The sequence below is a fragment of the Salvelinus namaycush genome, chromosome 6, assembly GCF_016432855.1.
Source record: "Salvelinus namaycush isolate Seneca chromosome 6, SaNama_1.0, whole genome shotgun sequence".
NCBI classification, from domain to species: domain Eukaryota; kingdom Metazoa; phylum Chordata; class Actinopteri; order Salmoniformes; family Salmonidae; genus Salvelinus; species Salvelinus namaycush.
Window position 1 is genome coordinate 33,943,877 of NC_052312.1, and position 24,447 is coordinate 33,968,323.

The 24,447-nt window shown below is 43.0% G+C and overlaps 2 protein-coding genes across 3 annotated transcripts in view; one reads left to right on the plus strand and one right to left on the minus strand.

Moving 5' to 3' along the window:
* LOC120049899 (conserved oligomeric Golgi complex subunit 5-like) overlaps positions 1–24,447 on the minus strand; it is a 91,192-nt gene that overhangs the window by 39,296 nt on the left and 27,449 nt on the right. The window contains exon 7 of the mRNA XM_038996394.1: positions 2,927–3,057. Within this exon, the coding sequence (XP_038852322.1) occupies positions 2,927–3,057 (131 nt within the window). The remainder of the gene's footprint in view (positions 1–2,926; positions 3,058–24,447) is intronic.
* Positions 18,684–23,748, plus strand: LOC120049900 (G-protein coupled receptor 22-like). Of its 2 annotated transcripts, XM_038996395.1 has the most exons (4): positions 18,684–19,268; positions 20,070–20,196; positions 21,467–21,613; positions 21,878–23,748. In XM_038996395.1, the coding sequence occupies exons 2-4, from the start codon at positions 20,074–20,076 to the stop codon at positions 22,958–22,960; spliced, it is 1,353 nt and encodes a 450-aa protein (XP_038852323.1). In that variant the 5' UTR covers positions 18,684–19,268; positions 20,070–20,073; the 3' UTR covers positions 22,961–23,748. The 2 variants fall into 2 exon arrangements, with proteins under 2 accessions (XP_038852323.1, XP_038852324.1); XM_038996396.1 differs by lacking the exon at positions 18,684–19,268 and having other exon boundaries at positions 19,797–20,196.

Here is a 24,447-nt window from a genome sequence, read left to right on the forward strand (position 1 = left end):
TGATTTATTAAGCAATAAAAACAAAAAGACAAACAGAAAGTCCTTGAGGGTTTGACTATTCTCCAGAAGAGTTTTCATCTCTAGTACAGGCAGGAGGGACGGAGGGATGAATGGATGGGTAGAGGAACAGGGTCAACATTTATCGGGCAAAAAGCTGTGTCCCCTTCGGGAGGTATAGTGGAATAAAAATGAAAAGAACAAGAGGATAGTGTTTTTATGGGAAGGACGAAACAAAAGAGGGCAATAATTGGAGGACTATAAATAAATGTCTCATGAAATCACACTCACACACACACACGGGTGAGAGGGGCCACAAGGAATCGTGATAGGACTAGAACAGTAGCCACCTGGATTTCCCTGGATTTCAGAGCATCCGGTAACAGCAGTCACTTTGTTTGGCCTTGCAACATGATCACATTCCAGGTCACTGGTTTACCGGACACCCCCACAGCCCTCGAGCTCGGGGGGCCGTAGCGCCTGTCATCGATGTCAATTATTATTATTTTTTTAACATAATACATCATTGAGAGTAACCCTCCAAAAAGTCATTAATTCATAAACATTTTTAATTTTCCATATGTACTAGGAAGCTAAGTGTTTGTTTCTTGGGCTTCAGGAATGTGACTGAAAAATTGCCACAGGTCTTAATTTTTTTTTTTACTGATTGAAAGTATGAGGGGGACAAGGAACAAATGCTGTGGTCAAGGCTACGATGGTGCCAGTGCAATGAGTAGAGCTTACTCAGGTGTCCAAAAGCTCATGTAGTTCTTTATGAGTTTTAGTTTAGAAAACGATCTCTTTGCAGAACTGACAGTGACAGGGATGGTAAAAACAGCTTAATTTCCATAGCAACATCAGGGAAACTGGGCAGAAGGGAGGAGTGCTTCAAATACAGCAGTTCTGTAACATCTTTCATTTTAGCCTCTCGTTCTCCTTAATTGCCGGGCCTCAACACGTTACGGAAAGAGACTAACTGTATAGGAAGCTCTGGGGACAGGTCTGCTGGATACTATACAGCCAATACATTGGCAGATGCAAACAGATGGTCATATTTAGCAGACAACAGTTCTTGAGGACAGAAAAAAAAGTGGTTAGCGATTTTAGTTCATACTGGTGAACCGGTGTTTGAGTTGTGTGGTTGGAATATCAACAGTCCCCGATCGCTGGTATATCTTGGCATGCATCAAAATTAGTTTAAATTGCGTGAAGCGCAATGGACATATAAAGCATAATGTCTCAAGAAAGACTGTCTGAGTTGGCAACTCAGTAATAGTATGGACCTACAGGCCGCGGTGAAAACATTTGCACGCAAAATAGGAGGACTTCAGGAGACCAGGGGAGTCTCTCAAGTTGGATTTCATTTGATTTAGGCCTAAATTAATTTACCTTGAATATTACAGCACAGTTTTGTAGGGTATTAGCCAGACAAAACTCGAGTTCAACAATACCGGCTGAATTTATGCTCAAGCCAACTACTTTTTTCTTCATTGTTAGGCTATCTGATTTGTCATTTTCATAGCAGGTTTATAAATAGCACCTAAATCGCAGCAAAAAAACACTATATAGCTATAGATAGTACACTACATAATGAAACAATCTCTAGTGAGTTAGCGTTGAGGGTGGATTGACTATTATTGGCATTAATGCAGAGAAACTGCATTACGCCAGTGTTCCAGATATGATATAAATACAGGGCTGAGGCCAATCGAGGTCGGACCAGGCGAGGACAGCGTTATTTTAGCTGCCGAGCGGTGCAGTGAGGGTCAGTATCAGAGATGTATTACATTCAGAGCCTTGACCGACTGTAGGGCGTGTTTCCCCGATAGCCGTACAGGGGGGTGGACCCTGGCCTCCAACTCAAGGCTTCCTGTCTAATATAATGTGAGTTTCTTATTAATAGTACTGTAGCCAACCTGCTCGCTGGGGTATGGGCTGACAAATTATACACTTAACCTTGGAGAACTCCTAACATTTCCAGTAAACATTTTCAATAGAAGGTTTATATTGATTCGACTCTATTTAAAAAGCATTCTCTCCAGTATCCGTTCAGTGAATCTAAAAGTAGATTTTAAATCTGAAACTGTACACTGACCAACGGAATGAGAGAAGTACAGATACAGAGAGAGGTAGAGAGAGAGTGGGGGTAGAGAGAGGTAGAGAGAGAGTGGGGGTAGAGAGAGTGGGAAGAGAGGTAGAGAGAGAGAGAGGGAAGAGAGATTGAGAGAGAGAGAGAAGAGAGATTGAGAGAGAGAGAGAAGAGAGATTGAGAGAGAGAGAGAGAAGAGAGATTGAGAGAGAGAGAGAGAAGAGAGATTGAGAGAGAGAGAGAGAAGAGAGATTGAGAGAGAGAGAGAGAAGAGAGATTGAGAGAGAGAGAGAAGAGAGATTGAGAGAGAGAGAGAAGAGAGATTGAGAGAGAGAGAGAAGAGAGATTGAGAGAGAGAGAGAAGAGAGATTGAGAGAGAGAGGGAAGAGAGATTGAGAGAGAGAGAGAAGAGAGATTGAGAGAGAGAGGGAAGAGAGATTGAGAGAGAGAGGGAAGAGAGATTGAGAGAGAGAGGGAAGAGAGATTGAGAGAGAGAGAGAAGAGAGATTGAGAGAGAGAGAGAGAAGAGAGATTGAGAGAGAGGGAAGAGAGGTAGAGACAGATCAGTGATGACCATCTGGTCCTCACAGTGAGGTATGCTGCAGGCAAAGCCATCTCAGTGGGCGTCGGCGCTGGAACTCAGCGTCAGCTGGGCCCCACCGGGTCATATATTACCCAACTGAAACCCATCTTTGGCCTGCTTGTTTGAGCCTACAGGGAATTCTCGTTTTGGCCAAATGGCAAAAAAGATATGTGAGTCACCTTTCAGGAAATGTGTACGAGTGATAACTAGGAACAAACTTTTCCACATTTTCTTTGTAGACTGTGTGTGTGTCCTACCTGAATCTCCATGCCCTGCTCCAGCAGTCTCTTGGCCTGGTTCTCCACCTCCAGTCTGGCTCTGCTGATCAGCAGCAGGTCATTCTCTATCACGTCTATACCAGACAGATCTACCCCCTGGGACAGGTAGTCTGGAGAGAGGGAGAAGAGGGTGTTAGAGGGTGTGTGTGTATGTGTGTGTGTGCATGCATATGTACACCTTCAGCCATTTGCCTGAGATCTAGAAAAACACCCTCCGACATTTGACAATATAACATTTGGCATTCAGTGTGATTTATTTTCATATCGATAGAAAACCAGCCTCCCACAATACAGCCTCCTACAATACATCCTCCTACAGTATTGGAGAGTGAAGGTCAAAGGGAAAACATGACGGGCACACAGCTGTTGACATAGAAAACAGGTGGAACTGCAGTCAATAGGAAAGGTAGCAGTACATGTTGACTTTTAAACATGCGTGTGTATATTAGTGTGTGTGTGTGTGTGTGTGTGTGTGTCAGCCAGATGTTCTATGCAGATGGGTTGATCCAATTAACCCCTTGCTAACATTCATTAAGACCTTCCCATGGCTCACACACACACACACACACACACACACACACACACACACATCTTCAGTCCCTTCTACAACCTATTGTGTTAAAAACAATATACAGCTGTATCTATAAAAACTCTGTCACAAAAATAAATGTGAACCAGCGACACAGGTGGGGAAAGCTAAGCTACCATTTCAGTGCAATCCAAAGGAGAGTGCAGGCAGCCAGATAAATAATCTGAAATAGCTTTTATGTCTGTTTGTCTAGACTCCCTGCTCTGCACTGAGCGCTGTGCTCCCCAGTGAGAGAAGTCAGTCAGCAGACTGGCCAGGGAGAAGAGATTGGACAGCAGAATATCTCATCCAAAAACAATCCACTCAAAGACAACTAAAATCCACATCCCTAGTATGCTGTGCCATGTGTGTGTGTGTGTGTGTGTGTGTGTGTGTGTGTTTGTGTGCGCGCGCGAGTCAGGCATGGAGTGTGTGTGTGGGGCAGCCCCCAGGGACGGCCCTGGGCATTAGCGACATAGGCGGTCGATCCCCCCCCCCGCAAAAAATACAAGTATATATTAGTATATTTTGTGGGGGGGGACTAAGTCAAGGTTTCAATTTACTGTTGAGCATTAGAATAGTAGAATACACAAGGTGTAATTTCGAAGTGGGTTTTGTGCATCAGCAATTTCTCTCTTATGTCAGTCAATCAATTAGCTGGGTAGACTAACTTACCAACAGAGTCATTTATTTTGGTACTGTCCATATGCAGCTTGTTTTTGGTCACAGGTCCAGGAATTACTGAAGAATTGCAACATTTACCTAGAGCTAACTCTGCTGATAGCACTACTGGGTGATTTGAAAAGTCATAGTCAATTGATCAATAATACTTTTAGCAACAACAAAACATTTCACAATCTGTAGAAACTATGAGAATAGAAATGTTCAGAACTTTTGTGAAATATCACAGCACAGTTGAAAAATATATGGAAAATAGAAATCCAATATGGATGGTGTTAAGAGATAGATGGGAGGGGTTGAATGGAGCTGAAGGGTGGGACCAATAACAACAAGATAACTCATGTAAAATATACTGAGTCATGTAAAATGTATATAGGTTCAGAACTTTTGTGAAACATCACAAATAAAAAATATATGGCAAATGAAATAAAACTGGATGGACATCAGAAATAGAGGGGAGGGGTAGAAGTAGGACAGGACCAAAAACAAACAAAATATAACTATTGTAAAATATACTGTGTCCGTAAAATGTTTATAGTATGTATAATCTGGAAGTAGAAGCCAAAGTGTTGTTGTCCATTCGTTTACTCCAATTATGGGAGGGGTGGTATGTATGTATGTATGTATGTATGTATGTATGTATGTATGTATGTATGTATGTATGTATGTATGTATGTATGCATGCATGTATGTATGTATGTATGTATGTACATACATTTATGTATAGTACCAGTAAAAAGTTTGGACACACCTACTCATTCAAGGGTTTATCCTTATTTTTCCTATGTTCTACATTGTAGAATAATAGTGAAGACATCAAAACTATGAAATAATACATATGGAATCATGTAGTAACCAAAAAAGTGTTAAACAAATCAAAATATATTTTATATTTGAGGTTCTTCAAAGTAGCTACCCTTTGCCTTGATGACAGTTTTGCACACTCTTGGCATTCTCTCAACAGCTCAAATAAGCAAAGAGAAACGACAGTCCTTTATTACTTTAAGACATGAAGGTCAGTCAATCCGGAAAATGTAAAGAAATTTGAACGTTTCTTCAAGTGCAGTTGCAAAACCATCAAGCGCTACGATGTAATTGGCTCTCATGAGGACCGCCACAGGAAAGGAAGGGTGGGGGGGAAACCTCACGGACAAAACATTTTCGTACGCCAACCCCCCACCAAATATCGCCTAGGGCCCCCAAAAGGACCAGGCAGCCCCTCAGATAACCATACCCTTCCGAGGGGCTACGGGTATGGTTAAGAATTCTCATTTGTTGTTGAGAAATGCTGGTTAGAAAATGCTGTACTTCAGTCCTTTCTAGCTTAGCCACTGGCCAGGTAGTGACGGCTAGCAAGGTCCTCTTTGGCATTGGCATGGCACTGCTGGCACCATGATGTGCATGTTGTTGGCTTCTTGTGGTGCCTCTACATTGGGCCCTTGGTCTGTGTTGTGCCATTGCACTGGGCCCTCGGTCTGTGTTGTGCCATTGCACTGGGCCCTCGGTCTGTGTTGTGCCATTGCACTGGGCCCTCGGTCTGTGTTGTGCCATTGCACTGGGCCCTCGGTCTGTGTTGTGCCATTGCACTGGGCCCTCGGTCTGTGTTGTGCCATTGCACTGGGCCCTCGGTCTGTGTTGTGCCATTGCACTGGGCCCTCGGTCTGTGTTGTGCCATTGCACTGGGCCCTCGGTCTGTGTTGTGCCATTGCACTGGGAACCGGTTACCTCAGAGGAAGTGGAGGCTACTGATTCAACATCAATCAGCCTGCCTCATCATCGGCCATATTTATCTGCACTGAGCAGACCCGAGCAGACCCGTCTAAACCACAGCCTGGGAAACGGGAGGCATTACACTGAAAACAACTCCAACTGTGACCTTGGAAACACAATTTAGTCATTACAAGGTACAAGGGGAGAAAGGGACTTCGGATAAGAAACATTAGCTATGACTCAATATGGCCGACTGGAAGCTGTCTAGGACGGGAGAGGACGCTGAAATGATCTCACAAAACATACAATTCACTTCACAGCTGATAAGGAGGAGGCGACAAATACAGAGAGAGATTGTTATTGTCCAGAGAGCCAAGCCTCCATTTTAAAATTAGAAATGAGGGATGAGAAAGAGAGAAAGCGAGATAGAGGGGGGGGGACAATATCTTGGGATAGCCTTCCAAAAAAGCTTTGTAAATTCCCTTCTGCTATATATGCCTCAGCTCTCTGGCTCCATCAATATGTGAACCTCTTAAAAGGTCTTCACAAGAACACAATACAGCAAGAGCAACGGTGAATCCTCGTTTCACTTTCAAAAGGGAATGGAGAAAGCCTGCAAGTAACATCCATCGCAACGACGGCGAATTCTGCAGAGATTGCGTGAAATGACATTTGAACGGTCCACATTTCCAGTGTAAATGCAACCACCCAGGACGCCATAGTGTGACAGTGAACGTATAGGCTACTACTAAAGTAATACAGGTGTGAAAGCCATTTAGAGAGTCAATGTTACGGTAAAGCATCCAGTAAATGTTAGTGTGGATGGCTGGTATAGACAATCACAGCACACAGTTTTAAGTGCGTACATAAAGCTGAAGAGAACAGCTCTAACCCTGGCGCAGTCAGAGTCATTATTGTGACAATGACATACTCACTCAGACAGGAGCACTATTGAATAAAAATCAATTTTTCCTTATGTAACCCAGAGACGGGGTTAAAACTAGTGCACTGTTTAGGGACTAGAAACGTATTATCATTGTTGTCTCTGCCTGTGATTGGACAGACTGTAACAACTGTACCATGAGTTCTCATTGGTTCCATACACTGAGCTTCCCTTCTATTGTCTGTCTGTCAGATGGACGAGAGGATAGAGAATGTGTTTGTAAGTCATTGGGCCGGGAGCGCCAAAAATCCACACACAAGGGGACACGAGGATTAGTGGAGAGAATGGGCAGAGAGAGACTAGACAGGGACTGGGTACAGTAGGAGTCAGCTTCTCTCCTGATGTTTATTTTTTAAACCAGGTTTCTGAGAACTAGTTTCAGAGTGGAGGGCTAAAATAGCTCTGTAGTCATTATATCTGGACACCAGGGACACAGGGGCGACACAGAACCCGTTTCCACAGTTGTTTGTGTGTAACTGCTAACATAAACGTCAGTGTGAATTTGCTGCCAAAGCCGAGATGTGAAATAGACAAAGAGGAATCAGATAAGATAGAGAGATGTTTAAATGTTTATTTGCCAAGCAGAGCAAGTGTTTGTTTTTTTGTGTGTGTGTGTGTGTGTGTGTGTGTGTGTGTGTGTGTGTGTGTGTGTGTGTGTGTGTGTGTGTGTGTGTGTGTGTGTGTGTGTGTGTACAGTATGTGTGTGCGTGTGACCTCCGCGCTGCTTGAAGGTCACCCCCAGTGTTTATTGGCACTCAGTCCTTTCCCAGGCCTTCCCAACGCCTCTCAGACAGCAACACATAAGCACATGCTCCCTCCACAGAAACAGGAAGTGTGTGTGTGTGAGAGAGAGGGGTGGCTTGCACACCCTCCCAGTGGGACAGTGAACAACAGGAAGAGACAAGCTCCAGCTCGATGGTCCACAGAGGGGCCTAGTGCACAAAATACAACCCCAGGAGAGAACACTGTGTGGGGGAGACAGGGCCGACCTTCCTCCCTAGAGACTAGATGGATGGAGGGTGTGATTACCACACAACACGAAGGACAGTGAGTGTTTACAGTTTACACCAATGATGGCTCTGGAATTATCATCAGATCTCACCAGCCAGTTTATCACACTATCCCCATGTTTTATTAAGAGGGAAATACACAACTATGTTTCATAGGTCTTTCAGTGAAGAGATTTCAACTGTGTTCACCTTGGCCAAATATATGCACGTACGGAGACATAGCCAGCCAGCTGCAGTTCTTCCTGGGTTAGCACTCAGTCTGCTACAGGATGACCCCTGAACTCAGATGACCACTGACCGCACACAGAATACACTAAAATCATCTCTCTCAGTATGGGGCTATGAGTGAGGGGGAGAAGAGAGGGATGAAATGGAGGAGAGAAAAGACACTCAAGAGGCCAAAGGGACATGAGGTACTGTGATTAACACATAGTGACATAATCTAAGAACACTCCGCTATCCTTTCCGTCATCACTAAACGGGCAGACTGGGTGAGGTCATCAAAGAGGGTCAGTCAATGAGGTCATCACAGAGAGCCCAGAAGGGCATCCGTGTTGTTATCAGTGATGTGACCTCAGTGAGGTTTAATGATTCAGAATGGAGTAATGCTGGTGTGTGTGTGTGTGCGTGCATTTGTGTGTGTGTGTCTGTCAAAAAGGAAGGCGTGATGGTAATGGGGTGGTTTTTAAGCCAATTTCCTGCAATTCCACACATTTCTCCATGGAGCTAAGAGACATTTTTGCAGTTTCAGAGCAAATTTCCTGCAATTCTACACATTTTGTCATGGCCCTGAGATAAAATCTTGCAGTTTTAAAGCACATTCTCTGCAATTCTATATATTTCTCTATATTCATGGAGCTGAGAGAAAATGTTGCCGTTTTAAAACAAATTTCCTACAATTCTATGCATTTTGCCGTGGCTAATGTGTTATTTTCCTCAAACATAATAACAAAATCAATACTGCTGAATTCATTGTTTTTGGAATTTTAAATGATCCCAGACTGTCTAGCTTGTATTTTGGTGATTGTTAGTTCTCAAAGATGTTATTATTTAAAAAAAAGACAGGTCCATTATCTTTTCTACATACTTTATACCTGCTTTTAGTTGTTGAAGTTTACACTGAAAGCATTTTGATTATTATAATTGTTTTACCGTTTGGTCCCGCCCAAGCATTTTCTATGCAGAAAAATCCCTGACTGTCTGAATTCTTGTGTCAGTTACTGGAGTTTGACCAGGTTCCAGTCACTGTCTGCTCAGTCACCTCATCCCTCGCTCGCTCTCTCTTTCTCCTCCAGTTGCAGACTACACAATGAGCCCTGACAGGCTGTTTCTGCCCCATTAGCTCTTGCCATGGTGCACTGATCTACAGCCACAACACAGAGAGTCAATATGGCTGGAGCTGGGCAGACACACACTGATCTAGACCCACAGCGAGTGCACAGTGGACTCGTCAGCAGTGACAGGCTCTGGCACGGCTACTCTTTCATCCCACTCGCTCTCTCTTCCCTCTCGCTCTTTGCACACACACACACACACACACACACACACACACACACACACACACACACACACACACACACACACACACACACACACACACACACACACACACACACACACACACACACACACACACACACACACACACACACACACACACACAAAGTTGAAATGGGGAAAAGGTAGAGAAACCCAAGCAAACAGCAACCTGTAGGGGCATCAGGGGACAGGATTGGATATGGGATTGCAATATTAATACCAACATCAAACATTATTTGTGTGTGTGCGTGTGTGTGTGTGTGTGTGTGTGTGTGTGTGTGTGTGTGTGTGTGTGTGTGTGTGTGTTAGGGCTGCACAATCAATCGAATTCACATAAAAACCGCAAGAGATCCATGATGCATGTTATATTTTGAAATGTCACCCAGAACACTCATGTAACGTCCGCTTTTATAGTTTACTCCGTTTGTCAGTTTGCATGCTGCTCTGTTGGGACAAATGCAGTCAACAGATTGTATCAAACAGGAACGATGCTGCTTTCACTTTGTTTCTTAATATACACTACCGTTCAAAAGTTTGGGATCACTTAGAAATGTCCTTGTTTTTTAAAAGAAAAGCTATTTTTTTGTCCATTAAAATAACATCAAATTGATCAGAAATACAGTGTAGACACTGTTAATGCCACTCCTGTGTTCCAATGATCATTTAGTCTTTTAAAATTATAAACTTGGATTAGCTAACACAACGTGCCATTGGAACGCAGGAGTGATCGTTGCTTATAATGGGCCTCTGTATGCCTATGTAGATATTCCATAGAAAATCTGCCGTTTCCAGCTACAATAGTCATTTACAACATTAACAATGTCTATACTGTATTTCTGATCAATTTGATGTTATTTTAATGAACAAAAAAAAAAGTGCTTTTCTTTAAAAAAAACATTTCCAAGTGACCTCAAACTTTTGAACGGTAGTGTAAATAATTTTATTTTTTATGATTCCAACAGTTGTCCAAGTGTTTTAATCGATATCGCAAACGCAATATTTGGCAAAAAACTATTTGCAATTCGATTTTTTGCGCATATCGTGCAGCTCTAGCATGTGTGTGTGTGTGTGTTAGCATTGTACAGTTTAACACTTCTAATTTTTGTAGGTTACTAATGATGGTCATTAGTAACCTACAAAACTTGCTAAGTGCCTGGTACTCAACACTCTATTGTCCCTCTAATCACTCTGACATCAATGCAAATGTAATCAGAAATCTAATCAAACACTTCCTGAGAGCCCATGTGCTCATGTAGCTAGTGGTTGTATTAATTTGGGATCTATCCATTCCCACAACTGTCCCAGACTATGTTTGGAATATTTCCTTCTCGCACAGAATATTATAGGTCAACTTTTATACTATGGGGGATAGTAGATTGACATAGGCTAGTGCTTTTGCTGTTCGTTAGGCCAACACATCTTGTTGGCTGATGAAAAGTAAAATGTGGACAGATCTTCCAATATCTTCAATATGCACCTCGGAATTGGATAAGGCGCACGCAGTTGCGTCCCCAATGTGTCAGTCTTCACTTGTAGCCTGTAAGAAAGACCAGATACCATGACGGAGAGCCATTTGAGTGAGAGGTGTCGTGTCTTTGGCTATGCCGGATTAAGTGATATGACATGCTATTCTATAAAATAATTTCTCTGTAATTAATATTACCTGATTAAGCTAATCAGGTAAATGTAATTAACTAGAAAGTCGGGGCACCACGAAATAATGTTTATAGAGCTGTTATCTTCCGAATAAACTCTTAAAGACCTGGTAATCTTTTACCTCAATAGCAGTCAATATTTAATCGTCACTTTATTTAGTCTCATCTGAAAGTTGTAAACTCTTGGTTATCTTCACGAACCCTGGCTAACAAGTTGAATCAGCAATACAAAATTTATTTTAATTATTTATTTACTAAATAATCACACAGAATTACATCTACACAGAGTGGATCATACATTGATTATAAATTATGTCATAAAGGAAAACATCCCTAGCGGACGGAACAGATATGACTGCTGGTTACACAAAGAAAGCGGGTTGGGTTTGAATGAAAGAGCGGGAAGACTGAGGAACAAAAAGATGTTGTGTCTCTATCGGGCCTCTATCGGGAGGTGATCTTTGTCCTTTCAACGTGGGGACCGCAAGTCTGCACATCCTTGGAACAGAAAGTAGAATTTTCGTCAACGGGTTTATATAGTGGTGAAAGATGGGCGTGTTTCATAGTTTACAACCAAAGTCTGTTCACTTGGGCGAGGCCTCTGAGTGAGCAGAGTTTCTCTATGACAAACCGTTCTCTCATTTAAGAAGCTAAAATTACATTTCATCTTTTCACAAATAGTTTCATATTTAAACATTTAAAATTGCACAACAATTCCATGTGAATCTGATAACTAGAATATGTCGACTTTCCAAGATACAGTTTATGTCATCCTGTCATTAGTAGTAATGTCTCAGACAACAACTGATCTGAGATCATATTCATTAAGTACCAACACATATTTTCAACTGGTTGGATTACCGAAATATGGTTCCGTTTCCCACCTTTCGATGTTACCAGACTCTCTATGTTGCAAAGGCTTTACAAGAGTCAACTCTATAAAGTAGAGAGAGAGAAAAGGGGAAAGGTATTTATGGGGGTCATAAACCTCCCCCAACAGGCCAACATCATGACAGTGGTGCTTTGGAGCATGCAGCCGGGAGAGTAGAATAATAATGATAATATTCAGCCCAAGGGCACAACGGCCACTGGCCGCAAAAGGCATGTTTTTTCAGGGGGCATTATGGCCACACAGAGGGATGCCGCGGGGAAATTGGAAGCATTATCAAGTGCTTGTCAAATTGTGAATGAGAAACTAATGCAGTGTGTACAGCCTGCACAAAAAAAACTAAGCAGAGCTCAGGCCTGTCATGCAACTTTTTTCAAATCATCATTAGAGTCTCATCATGCAGTCTTACAATGTATTCAAAATCAAAACATGTATCCCAACTTTTTTAGAACTAAAGTTACATTAATAACTCTAAATTAAGCATAAAGGAGTACCTATTTCTTTGTTAACTGATCAACACAGAATAGCCGCATGTGCGCAATCCCTCAAATCGCTGGGAGAAAATTCCCTTCCTATTTTATTCAGCTATGTTCAATTATATTCTTCATACTATAAAATAATGCCATGAAAAATTTAAGCAAATCTTGTCTGCAAAATGAACTAGTGTAGCCCACAGCCATATGGCATAGCCAGATCAGGGCCTAACATAAGGACAACTCAGAGTATGCTATTCTGTTCTTCTGAAATAGACTACATTTTCTTCAAATAATGTTTCTTTAGACCTGTCTAAAATAAATAATGGATTTATTGTGATGGTGTAAGCTATACTAAATTGATTTATTAGACTTTTTTAAATGTAGATGTTCCAAAGGTCTGCATCAGTGGCTTGTAGGCTATGCGTGGAAGACAGGAGATGCTAAATGTGTTTATGTTAATTAACAGTCAATTACCATGAGTTATTTGCTTGACAATCACCGGCTGACTAAATGTCATGCCCACCACAGCCCTAGATGTGACACTTGGCATTCAGGCCAAAGAGTTTAATCTTGGTTTCATCAGACCAGAGAATCTTGTTTCTCATGGTCTGAGAGTCCTTTAGGCGGCCTTTTGACAAACTCGGTCATGTGCCTTGTGGCTTCCCTCTGGCCACTCTACCATAAAGGCCTGATTGGTGGAGTGCTGCAGAGATGGTTGTCCTTATGGAGGGTTCTCCCATCTCCACAGAGGAACTCTGGAGCCCTGTCAGAGTGACCATCGGGTTCTCACCTCCCTGACCAAGGGTCTTCTGCCCCGATTGCTCAGTTTTTTATTTAATACATTTTAGAATAAGGCTGTAACGTGACAAAATGTGGAAAAAGTCAAGGGGTCTGAATACTTTGTGAATGCACTGTATATACAGGCTGCATCTAATCTAACCTGGTCATGTTGCCAGATATTCTTCATAAATTAGCTAACTCCTTTGTCATTCAAAGTGTCATTTGGCATTAAAATCAACAAAAGAGTAAGATAAAACAAGCAAATCTGGCAACCAGGCTAGTGTGACTAACTAGTGTGTCTGTCTCATACCTGATGAAACCCTAGGGGGTTTTGGGGCGGCAGCGTAGCCTAGTGGTTAGAGCGTTGGATTAGTAACCGAAAGGTTGCAAGTTCAAATCCCCGAGCTGACAAGGTAGAAATCTGTCGTCCTGCCCCTCCACCACTGTTCCTAGGTGGCATGGTCGCATGGTGACAAAGAGAGGGAGACAGACACAAAAAGGGAGAGTGTTTGTGTGTGTGAGAGAGAGGAGGGGGGAGAAAGAGAGCGACAGAGAGAATTTTGAATTTAAAAATCGACCTTTGGCACAATTCCGAGATGTCTTCCATCAATGTAGTGACATCGGCACCAGCAGAAAACACCCTCCGAAGAAAACCATATGTGCTCTGATGCCTCGGAGTTGAGAGAGACTCCTCTTTCATTTTGCCATTTCCTGGCAAAATATGACATCATTATCCTCTGCCTGACATTGACATCCCAATTTCAGTACGGAAACCTAGCCAATCTGTGGAATGTGAATCCTAATGCCTGTGTTCCAGAGCTTATGTGGAGAAAATAGCCATTACTGAACACAGGCTTGAAAGCTGCATCTTGATGGGTGTCATGTCTATCTGTGGAGCTAGTGCCACTTAGGCTACAGACACACAGGCCTACGAAAAAACTGGCTCGCGAGTGATTGTTTTGAAAAAAAATAAAAAAAATACTGCTAAATCACCAGGAATTCAGCTAAAATAATTATAATATTTAGGAAATCTGTTTGCAAATATTCCCAGAAATAAAGAAAGAGACGTGATCGTGTCTCAATGTAATCAAGGAATTAAATTGTTATTTTCAAATACAATTTCTTGGGCTTAGTTATGTCAATTTGCAATATACATTATAATTGCAGTGTACATTACAATACATTATATGATTATAATTATGTTCCGGCCCCCCAGGCTGAATCTACCTGCCTACCCCTGCACTAGAGACACAATACTACACTGAATTAAACACTGCACAAAGCTAACGAAAGGATGAAATGAGGGACCTGTTACACGAGACCCATCAGAGGAAGGAGAAGTAAAGAGAGAAAGAGAGAATAGGGAAAGAGTGTTGGTCGATTAAATTGGGAAAAATGTCAAGTTTTCCTAACAATCGGTAATCTGCATTTTTGGACACCAATCATGGCCGATTACATTGCACTCCACGAGGAGACTGCGTGGCAGGCTGACTACCTGTTATGCGAGTGCAGCAAGGAGCCAAGGTAAGGTGCTAGCTAGCATTAAACGTATCTTATAAAAAACAATCAATCTTAACATAATCACTAGTTAACTACACATGGTTGATAATATTACTAGTTTATCTAGCTTGTCCTGCGTTGCATAGAATCGATGCGGTGCCTGTTAATTTATCATTGAATCATAGCCTACTTCGCCAAACGGGTGATTTAACAAGCACATTCGGGAAAAAAAGCACTGTCGTTGCACCAATGTGTACCTAACCATAAACATCAACGCCTTTCTTAAAATCAATACACAAGTATATATTTTTAAACCTGCATATTTGGTTAATATTGCCTGCTAACATGAATTTCTTTTAACTAGGGAAATTGTGTCACTTCTCTTGTGTTCTGTGCAACAGAGTCAGGGTATATGCAGCAGTTTGGGCCGCCTGGCTTGTTGCGAACTAATTTGCCAGAATTTTACGTAATTATGACATAACATTGAAGGTTGTGCAATGTAACAGCAATATTTAGACTTATGGATGTTACCCGTTAGATGAAATACGGAATGGTTCCGTATTTCACTGAAAGAATACACGTTTTGTTTTCGAAATGATAGTTTCCGGATTTGACCATATTAACGACCTAAGGCTCGTATTTCTGTGTGTTATTATATTATAATTAAGTCTATGATTTGATAGAGCAGTCTGACTGAGCGGTGGTAGGCAGCAGCAGGCTCGTAGGCATTCATTCAAACAGCACTTTACTGCGTTTGCCAGCAGCTCTTCGCAATGCTTGAAGCATTGCGCTGTTTATGACTTCAAGCCTATCAACTCCCGAGATTAGGCAATACTAAAGTACCTATTAGCAATACTAAAGTACCTATTAGAACATCCAATAGTCAAAGGTATATGAAATACAAATGGTATAGAGAGAAATAGTCCTATAATAACTACAACCTAAAACTTCTTACCTGGGAATATTGAAAACTCGTGTTAAAAAGGAACCACCAGCTTTCATATGTTCTCATGTTCTGAGCAGGAAACTTAAACGTTAGCTTTTTTACATGGCACATATTGCACTTTTACTTTCTTCTCCAACACTTTGTTTTTGCATTATTTAAACCAAATTGAACATGTTTCCTTATTTATTTGAGACTTAATTGATTTTATTTATGTATTATTTTAAGTTAAAATAAAAGTGTGCATTGTTCATTCAGTATTGTTGTAATTGTCATTATTACAAATATATATATATATATATATATATATATATATATAAAAATCGGCCGATTAATTGGTATCGGCTTTTTTTGATCCTCCAATAATTGGTATCGGTATCAGCGTTGGAAAATCATAAATCGGTCGACCTCTAAAAGAGAGGGGTTGATAGAGAGAGAATGTTGAGAGCGAAAGGTTGATACAGAGAGAAATAGAAAGTGTTAGAGACATGCAGCCAGAGAAGAGGAGGAAGGGTGGGCGAGATGAGTAGGAAGGGCTATTAGTGCTCCGAAACAGAGCGAGTGAGAGTGGGAGAGGGAAAGAGGGGAGAGCGCAGCACAGCCAGAGAGCAGAACACTGATCTCCCTACTCCAGCCTGGATCCTTACACACTTCTCATTGAGACCAGTCCCGGGAAACAGACCCTGAGGACTTAACTACACCATCTTACCCGTCACACACAGCCAGAACCCGCCTCAGCAGCTTCTGGTACTTTCTTTTCTCTATCTCTTCCTCCGTCACTCTACCTGGGAGAGCGTGTTCCACCTGGTTATCTATGCTGACAGTGCTGTGAGGTAGAGGACGGACACACGACTACCTCAGAGGACAAGGTAAACATCTATCACTGCACTGATGTCTCTATTCTCTGTTACAATTGCGCGCTTGATAATGAATGTCAGTCTGTACACTGAAGCAAATAAATGCATTTCAGATGCGTTCAAAAACGAACTCAAAATGACAACCGTAATGACTTCAGTTCTTGATAAAAGCACTCTCGTTTTCTACCTCGGCTGAAACGCGAGGAACGGTTGTCAAAACGCCACCATATTGTACAGTATGTGCACACTAATCAGCAGAGTTCAAAAGAACAACTGGAGCAAAAAGCCTGCAGACTTCTCACTTGTATTGTACCAACAGACAAAGAACCACCAGCCGTGTGCGCTCACTGCATGTACAGTACCATAGCGTTCTAGCACAGTCTCTGCCTGTCTGCTCCACCAGCCTACAGTCACACAGTAGAGAGAGAACTTGACCAATACAGCACGCAGTCTCATCCAAAGGGATTATATTTCCGCTCCCTCTCCTGCCTGCCCACTTACTCAACGCTCTGCTGCTAATGTTAAGCATCACTTATGAACGCGGTGTCTCTGAAGCCTTGCTCTTAGCGCGGTGCAAACACACCGCTCTCATAACAGCCTGAGCCTTCCACTCATCTCACACACGTAGAGAGACACACACGTAGACACACACACACACACCAAATACACCTTCTCAGAGTGCTCTGTGCGCTGTCATGCGTGCAAGTGAATAACTGAAAGCCAGTGGCTTAACCTCTGTGTGCAGTGCCACTGTGTGAAATTACAGAAACCAAACCCCATGCTCTGTGTCATACGGATCCTACACTGTCATGTTCCGTGCCATACGGATCCTCCACTGTCATGTTCCATGTCATACGGATCATACACTGTCATGTTCCGTGTCATACGGATCCTACACTGTCATGTTCCGTGTCATACGGATCCTACACTGTCATGTTCCGTGTCATACGGATCCTACACTGTCATGTTCCGTGTCATACGGATCCTACACTGTCATGTTCCGTGTCATACGGATCCTACACTGTCATGTTCCGTGTCATACGGATCCTACACTGTCATGTTCCGTGTCATACGGATCCTACACTGTCATGTTCCGTGTCATACGGATCCTACACTGTCATGTTCCGTGTCATACAGATCATACACTGTCATGTTCTGTGTCATACGGATCATACTTTCATATGCTCTTCGTCATATGAGTTTCTCACTTTTCCCAGTAGCACTACCACTCTCTGGCCCTCTTGAGCTTCTGTCCACACACAGCCAGACAGCCACAGCAAGAGATGAAGACAGAGATGAAGAGCGAGAGAGAGAGCGAGAGAGCGAGCAAGTGAGCGAGATGACAGAGGGAGGGAGGGAGCCTGCACAAAGAACCAGTTCAAAGACTGAGGGCTCATTTGTCAAACAAACGCATGACAGAGACTACAGTATCAAGAACAGCAGAAGGCCTTGAATAGCCAACGGTATAATAAGTAAGACATCCACTATGAATCAAACGAGAGACAGAACACCTCTCTCTTTGTGTCTCTCCATCTCTCTCCATCCCCTTTTCTTGGGGGGAGGATAATTAATTCAATACAAACCCGATTAGAGGTTATTAACAAAACACACTATAACAGACAGGCAGATCTATCACTGGGTTAACTTAACGTACAGTAGGCTGTTACTGATACAGCTCAACAGACTGTCTGGATAATGATCATTTGGGTCTGATATGTCATGACACACTTCTCATTCATTATCCTCCTTTCATTTACGTCTCTTCCTCTCTCCATCTTGTTGTTCTCCAGGGCGACGATTGAGGGAGGAGAAATAAACAGAAGGATGATGACGTCATCCCCTGATTTGTCCCCCTCTCCTACTCTATGATAGATAGAAAGAGAGAGAGAACGCGAGAGTGCGCACCAAATGCCACATAGCTGGCGGCCCAGTGTTTTAACATATTCTCCTCTCTCTCCAAAGTAGCTAATGACCTTCCTCCCAGCCTGGTTTGAATTTGTATAAGGTGCCACAGCACTGAGGTGGTCCTGCCTCACTCCAGTGGAATTACAAGGTGTGAGGGGAAGGAAAAGGCTATTGACCTTTGCTCCGCTCTCGAAGGTGATGGAGGGGTGTTTCTGAAGGGTGTCGGGGGGGGGGATACGTACAGAAGGAAGAGGGGAGGACAGTTGAGTATCAGCCAGGCACTGCTCTGGTTCTGTTAAGATCCAAGGAGGACTACAGATCAAATAACAAAGAACAACAAGCAGCTGCCTAAAAGAAACCATTCATTTAGTAAACCACGTGGCTGGATGCTACAATGCACATCCTCTCCCTGCCCACCGCGGACGACGAGTGCGTGCATTCCCGCGTTTAATGAATCCTCAGTGCTTCTCCCTAACCGGAATACAGTGTTTTTATTGGATGCACGAGAGCACAGACCAGTCCTCTGTGATCCATCACTGTTGTTTGCAGCTTCTGGGTAAAATAAATGGAGAAATGTTTTGAAGGTGGACTGTTTTTTCTCTCATGGTGGAGCTGAACTTGAAATAGAAAAGGAAGGATCCAAGAAACACAGTTTCAGCTTGCTCCAACTGCCCTCATCGGCATCATAATCTTCCCATTATTTCGACAAAGGGCTGCACCACTAGGATTAAACGTGTACCAAGTGGAGATTTCGTCTACTACTACAGAACTATGGTTGGATCTTATGATTTCCTATTGAGGCCTTAGCAAGTCGGCTCTGGCTGGTTCATGGACTCTTGAAGGGGAGACGGCACACGAGGGAGGGGTGAGTATAGTGTGTCTAAAATATGAATGCTTACGGAGCCACAAAAGGACTGTCTGGTTCTGGACAGTTTCTCTGGACAGGACAAGCCTCTGGACAGATCACACGGAAAACTGTTATATCTAGACATAAAAGCAAAGCAAGGACATGAATTACCGAAATACTTAAGAACATGGACACATTGATCAAAGTAGCCACAAAACACAACACTAAACCTAATGTAACAACAAAACACTGACATAAGTGAAGCACTATTAGTTCTAGTCAGCTAACAATTTAACATGATAAAGGTGTCAGCAATGAAGGAATAAAAAGGGAGAGTACTCATTTTTCACTCTTTCCACAAAGAGAAAAACTTTTCATGCACAGCAGAACACCATTTTTCAAAAGCACAGCGGAAATCGGCTTTTTGATTTATAATTGCCACCTTTTGTAAGATTCCATCAAGATGACATCACAAAATGAGTTTGTGATTGAAACTTCCACACTCGAAAGGTAAAAATACACTCAGACGAAGTCCCAGACACAAAAACAGATATATTGACAGTTAAAAGGAATAGAAATAGCCTATTCTACACTGTTGTATGCTCCCATATAACCTAGTTTCAACTTTTTGAAGGTACAGGAGACAACAATGAGATGCATAAGACATAGATGAGAGGAAGTCAATAGTCATGTAAACTATACACTTTTGTGGTGAAACACAACACCTTTATCTCCCCCATATATATATGTTAATGCAATCAGTCCCGGTTCTGATCTCTCTCCTTCCCCTCCTCTCTCTGTGTCACCACGTCTCTCTAGGATAATGCATACCCCTCCTGTGCTGATCTCAGAAGCCGCCATGAGCAACGTGACTGTCCTCGACACCTCGGATCCCTCTAACCTCGATATGACCCAGTCTGCCGCCCCCTACCCCGTCAGCTTCCAAGTACACGCTTACATCACTTCTACTTTTCTTTAAAACTTTGTTACACGTCAGTTATCGTGATTAAAGCAGTTATCACAGAAAAAAAAGCAGATTTCACGATTAAAGCTTACAGTTGAAGTCAGAAGTTTACATACACCTTAGCCATCTATTTTGTGAAGTGTTCCAGTCCTTCTTGCAGCAAAGCACCCTCACAACATGATGCTGCCACCCCCGTGCTTCACGGTTGGGATGGTGTTCCTCGGCTTGCAAGCCCCCCCCCCCCCCCTTTTCCTCCAAACATAACGATGGTCATTATGGCAAAACAGTTCTATTTTTGTTTCATCAGCCTAGAGGACATTTCTCCAAAAAGTACGATCTTTGTCACCATGTGCAGATGCAAACCGTAGTCTGGCTTTTTTTATGCCGATTTTGGAGCAGTGGCTTTTTCCTTGCCGAGTGGCCTTTCAGGTTATGTCGATATAGGACTTGTTTTACTGTGGATATAGATACCTTTGTACCCGTTTCCTCCAGCATCTTCACAAGGTCCTTTGCTGTTGTTCTGGGATTAAGTTGCACTTTTTGCACCAAAGTAAGTTCATCTCTAGGAGACAGAACGCGTCTCCTTCCTGAGCGGTATGACGGCTGTGTGGTCCCATGGTGTTTATACTTGCGTACTATTGTTTGTACAGATGAACGTGGTACCTTCAGGCGTTTGGAAATTGCTCACAAGGATGAACCAGACTTGTGGAGGTCTACAATTGTTTTTCTGAGGTCTTGGCTGATTTCTTTTGATCTTCCCATGATGTCAAGTAAAGAGGCACTGAGTTTGAAGGTAGGCCTTGAAATACATCCACAGGTACACCTCCAATTGACTCAAATGATGTCAATTAGCCTATCAGAAGCTTCTAAAGCCATGACATCATTTTCTGGAATTTTCCAAGCTGTTTAAAGGCACAGTCAATTTAGTGTATGTAAACTTCTGACCCACTGGAATTGTGATACAGTGAATTATAAGTGAAATAATCTGTCTGTAAACAATTGTTGGAAAAATGACTTATGTCATGCACAAAGTAGATGTCCGAACCAACTTGCCAAAACTGTAGTTGTTAACAAGAAATTTGTGGAGTGGTTGAAACACGAGTTTTAGTGTATGTAAACTTCCGACTTCAACTGTATATCGCAATGAAAGCAGTTATCACAATGAAATTGGTTATCACGATACAAGCAGATATTACAATACTATTATTGTGATAGCATTTAGTTTTACGATAATGCCACTATTATCCTCCAGGTGTCACTGACAGGGTTCCTGCTGCTGGAGATTGTGCTGGGCCTAAGCAGTAACCTGACAGTGCTGGTCCTCTACTGCATGAAGCAGAATCTCATCACCTCCGTGTCCAACATCGTCACCATGAATCTGCATGTCCTAGACGTACTAGTGAGTGTCAGTATTTGATGTTTCCATTAGGCACAGGCCTCAGATCAGTGAAAATACAAACTTTAACCATTGGGAGGGAGAACACAAAACTGACCTTAGATCAATGTGTGAAAATTCCAGTGAGTGTCTAGGATGAGATGATTGCAGTGCAATTGGTCTGTGACAAATCTCTAGATTCTTCAGGAAGCAGGCCACTATCTGCTGTAGAAGGAGACAAATTTAACTAATAATAATCTTAATACTTATTTATCTCTCTGGTTCCAGGTGTGTGTGTCTTGCATCCCTCTGACTGCTGTGGTAATACTCCTCCCCCTAGAGGCTGATACAGCGCTGGTCTGCTGCTTCCACGAGGCCTGTGTCTCCTTCGCTAGCGTAGCCACTGCCTCGAACGTGCTAGCCATCACTGTCGACCGCTACGACATCTCAGTGCGTCCAGCCAACCGCATGCTAACCATGAGCCGCGGCGTGGCTCTGCTGGGCTTAATTTGGGCTATGTCCTTCTTCAGTTTCCTGGTCCCCTTCATGGAGGTGGGCTTCTTCAGCGATTTTGGCTCAGAGTTCGTCAACCAGACTGCAGTTGCCTCTGTGGTCCATACTAATGAGTACTACACAGAGCTGGGGCTGTACTATCACCTCTTGGCTCAGATACCCATCTTCTTCTTCACGGCCGTAGTCATGCTGGTGACCTACTACAAGATACTCCAGGCACTGAACATCCGCATCGGGACGCGCTTCCAACACAACCAGCCCAAGAAGAAGCCCCGCAAGAAGAAGACCATCTCCTTGACCACCGCAACGCAGGTGGAATCTACAGATGCGTCCCAGGGCAGCGGGGCAGTCCGAGGGGGCGGAAACCCACCTGCGGTCCTGTCCATGCGGACCTCCGTCTCCGTCCTCATGGCTCTGCGCAGGGCCGTTAAACGCCACCGGGAACGGCGGGAGAGGCAGAAACGCGTCTTCAGGATGTCCCTACTCATCATCTCCACCTTCCTGCTCTGCTGGACGCCCATCACAGTCCTCAACACGGTCATCCTCAGCGCAGGGCCCTCAGACTTCACGGTCAAGTTGCGGTTGGGTTTCCTGGTCATGGCCTATGGGACGACCATCTTCCACCCGCTGCTCTACGCCTTCACCAGGCAGAAGTTCCAAAAGGTGTTGAAGAGCAAGATGAAGAGGGTGGTGTCCGTGGTGGAGGCTGAGCCCACGCCCAACAACGTGGTCATTCACAACTCCTGGATCGACGCCAAGAGGAACAACAAGAAAGTCACCTTCGAGGAGACTGAGGTCAGGCAGAAGTGTCTATCTTCCCAGGATCCGGATTCAAACAACATCGTCTGTCATCCATGATAAGGCTATAGTGCATCGTGAAGATTGGCGCGGCTTGGGGGAAGTTGTTAAGTCGAAAGACATACCTCCCAACAGAGGTGGCAGAGTGGGATAACTTGGAATAAGCTATGTCCATCTTCAGAGAAAGTGGAATAAAGAGATCATTTCTGAGAAGCCATTGAATATCTGCATGTCTAGAGGGAGTTGGTAGACATGAGTGTGAGCCATGGTCAAGATAGAAAAGCTTCGGTTCAGAAGATGCAGAATAAGACAAAGTGGATTATGAGGACGTGAAATAAGAATAAAATGGAATAAGCAATGGACACATACAGGGTGACATAACATTATCAGAAACCAACTCATTTAAAAAAGGGAAACCACTTATCCAAAGCAGTAATGTAAATGAAAGTGTTTTACCTGTATAGTTACCCTAAAGGGGATAATGTATTACTATTTATTGTAAGAGGTTGATGCGGTGTCAAGGACAATTTAAACGAAGTACTGTACCTACTGCATGGTGTTGTTATAGCCCGTAACATAATTATTGTGTAAAGTCATGTACAGTGTATAGAATAAATATATGTTTACAACACAAAGGAAAGATTCACCCATTTTGAATGTTATATCGTATTGTGCATCTCTGAGCTATGAGCAATGATGCAAAATGCGTCATACCGGCTGTATTTCTGCCTGCTCGAATTGTCTTTTAGCTCAGACACACATGAAAACAAATGACCCCTGGAATCGATAGAACATAGCTCAGAGATAGACAAATACGATATAACATTTAAAATAGGTGACTTTTTCCTTTAAGCACTAAGTATTTGTCCTTTTATAATAAATAACGTGAAAAAAGTTTAGAGGCCATTCTGTTGGGTATTCTGGTTAAAGGGTCTTCTGTCACATATTCCCCACTTTATAGCACTTTTGTAAACTTGGCCACTAAGGCACAGATGACATCAAGTCAGTGTAGCGCCACAAATATTTACAGGTGAAATTCCACTTCCCCCTTTCCTGTCCTCTGAGAGTCTCTTTCCATGTGCCTGTTATATGTGTGATTTAGTGTAAGATGGAGGGATGGAAACAGAGGCAAGCAGCACTTTACAACCTAAGCGAGAGGCTACAATCTGAAAACTAATCACAGCATTACTAAGACGTGACCTTATGATTTCAACACATAATCAGCGCCTGTAGCCTAACCATCCTGAGGTGACTCCAGCTGCTCTACCGGCCGTAACGCAGCTGTTATGCTACTTCTCTTATTATCTAGCCACAGGCCGGGGTGAAGAGAACAACATGGCTGCCAAAACTGGAGCCTGCTTCCTTTCATAATCACACTGAGGCCAACTGGCAAATCAATCTGTATTTTCTGGTTGGAGTTGGAGGACACAGAGTGACTGAGGACTCCGACCTACTGCAGTCCATAGCGCTTAGCAAAGCTGGGGCAAGTGGGGGGAGAATTGTGAGGTGGTTTGGTCACGGGCTATGCGGTGTTGATAGGACCCTCG

What these genes read in the sequence shown, in the direction of transcription:
- LOC120049900 (XM_038996395.1), top strand. Translation starts at nt 20,074, where the DNA reads ATGCATACCCCTCCTGTGCTGATCTCAGAAGCCGCCATGAGCAACGTG. An exon ending in CCTACCCCGTCAGCTTCCAA is followed by an intron (nt 20,197 to 21,466) that starts GTACACGCTTAC and finishes ATTATCCTCCAG; the next exon opens with GTGTCACTGACAGGGTTCCT. An exon ending in TGCATGTCCTAGACGTACTA is followed by an intron (nt 21,614 to 21,877) that starts GTGAGTGTCAGT and finishes CTCTGGTTCCAG; the next exon opens with GTGTGTGTGTCTTGCATCCC.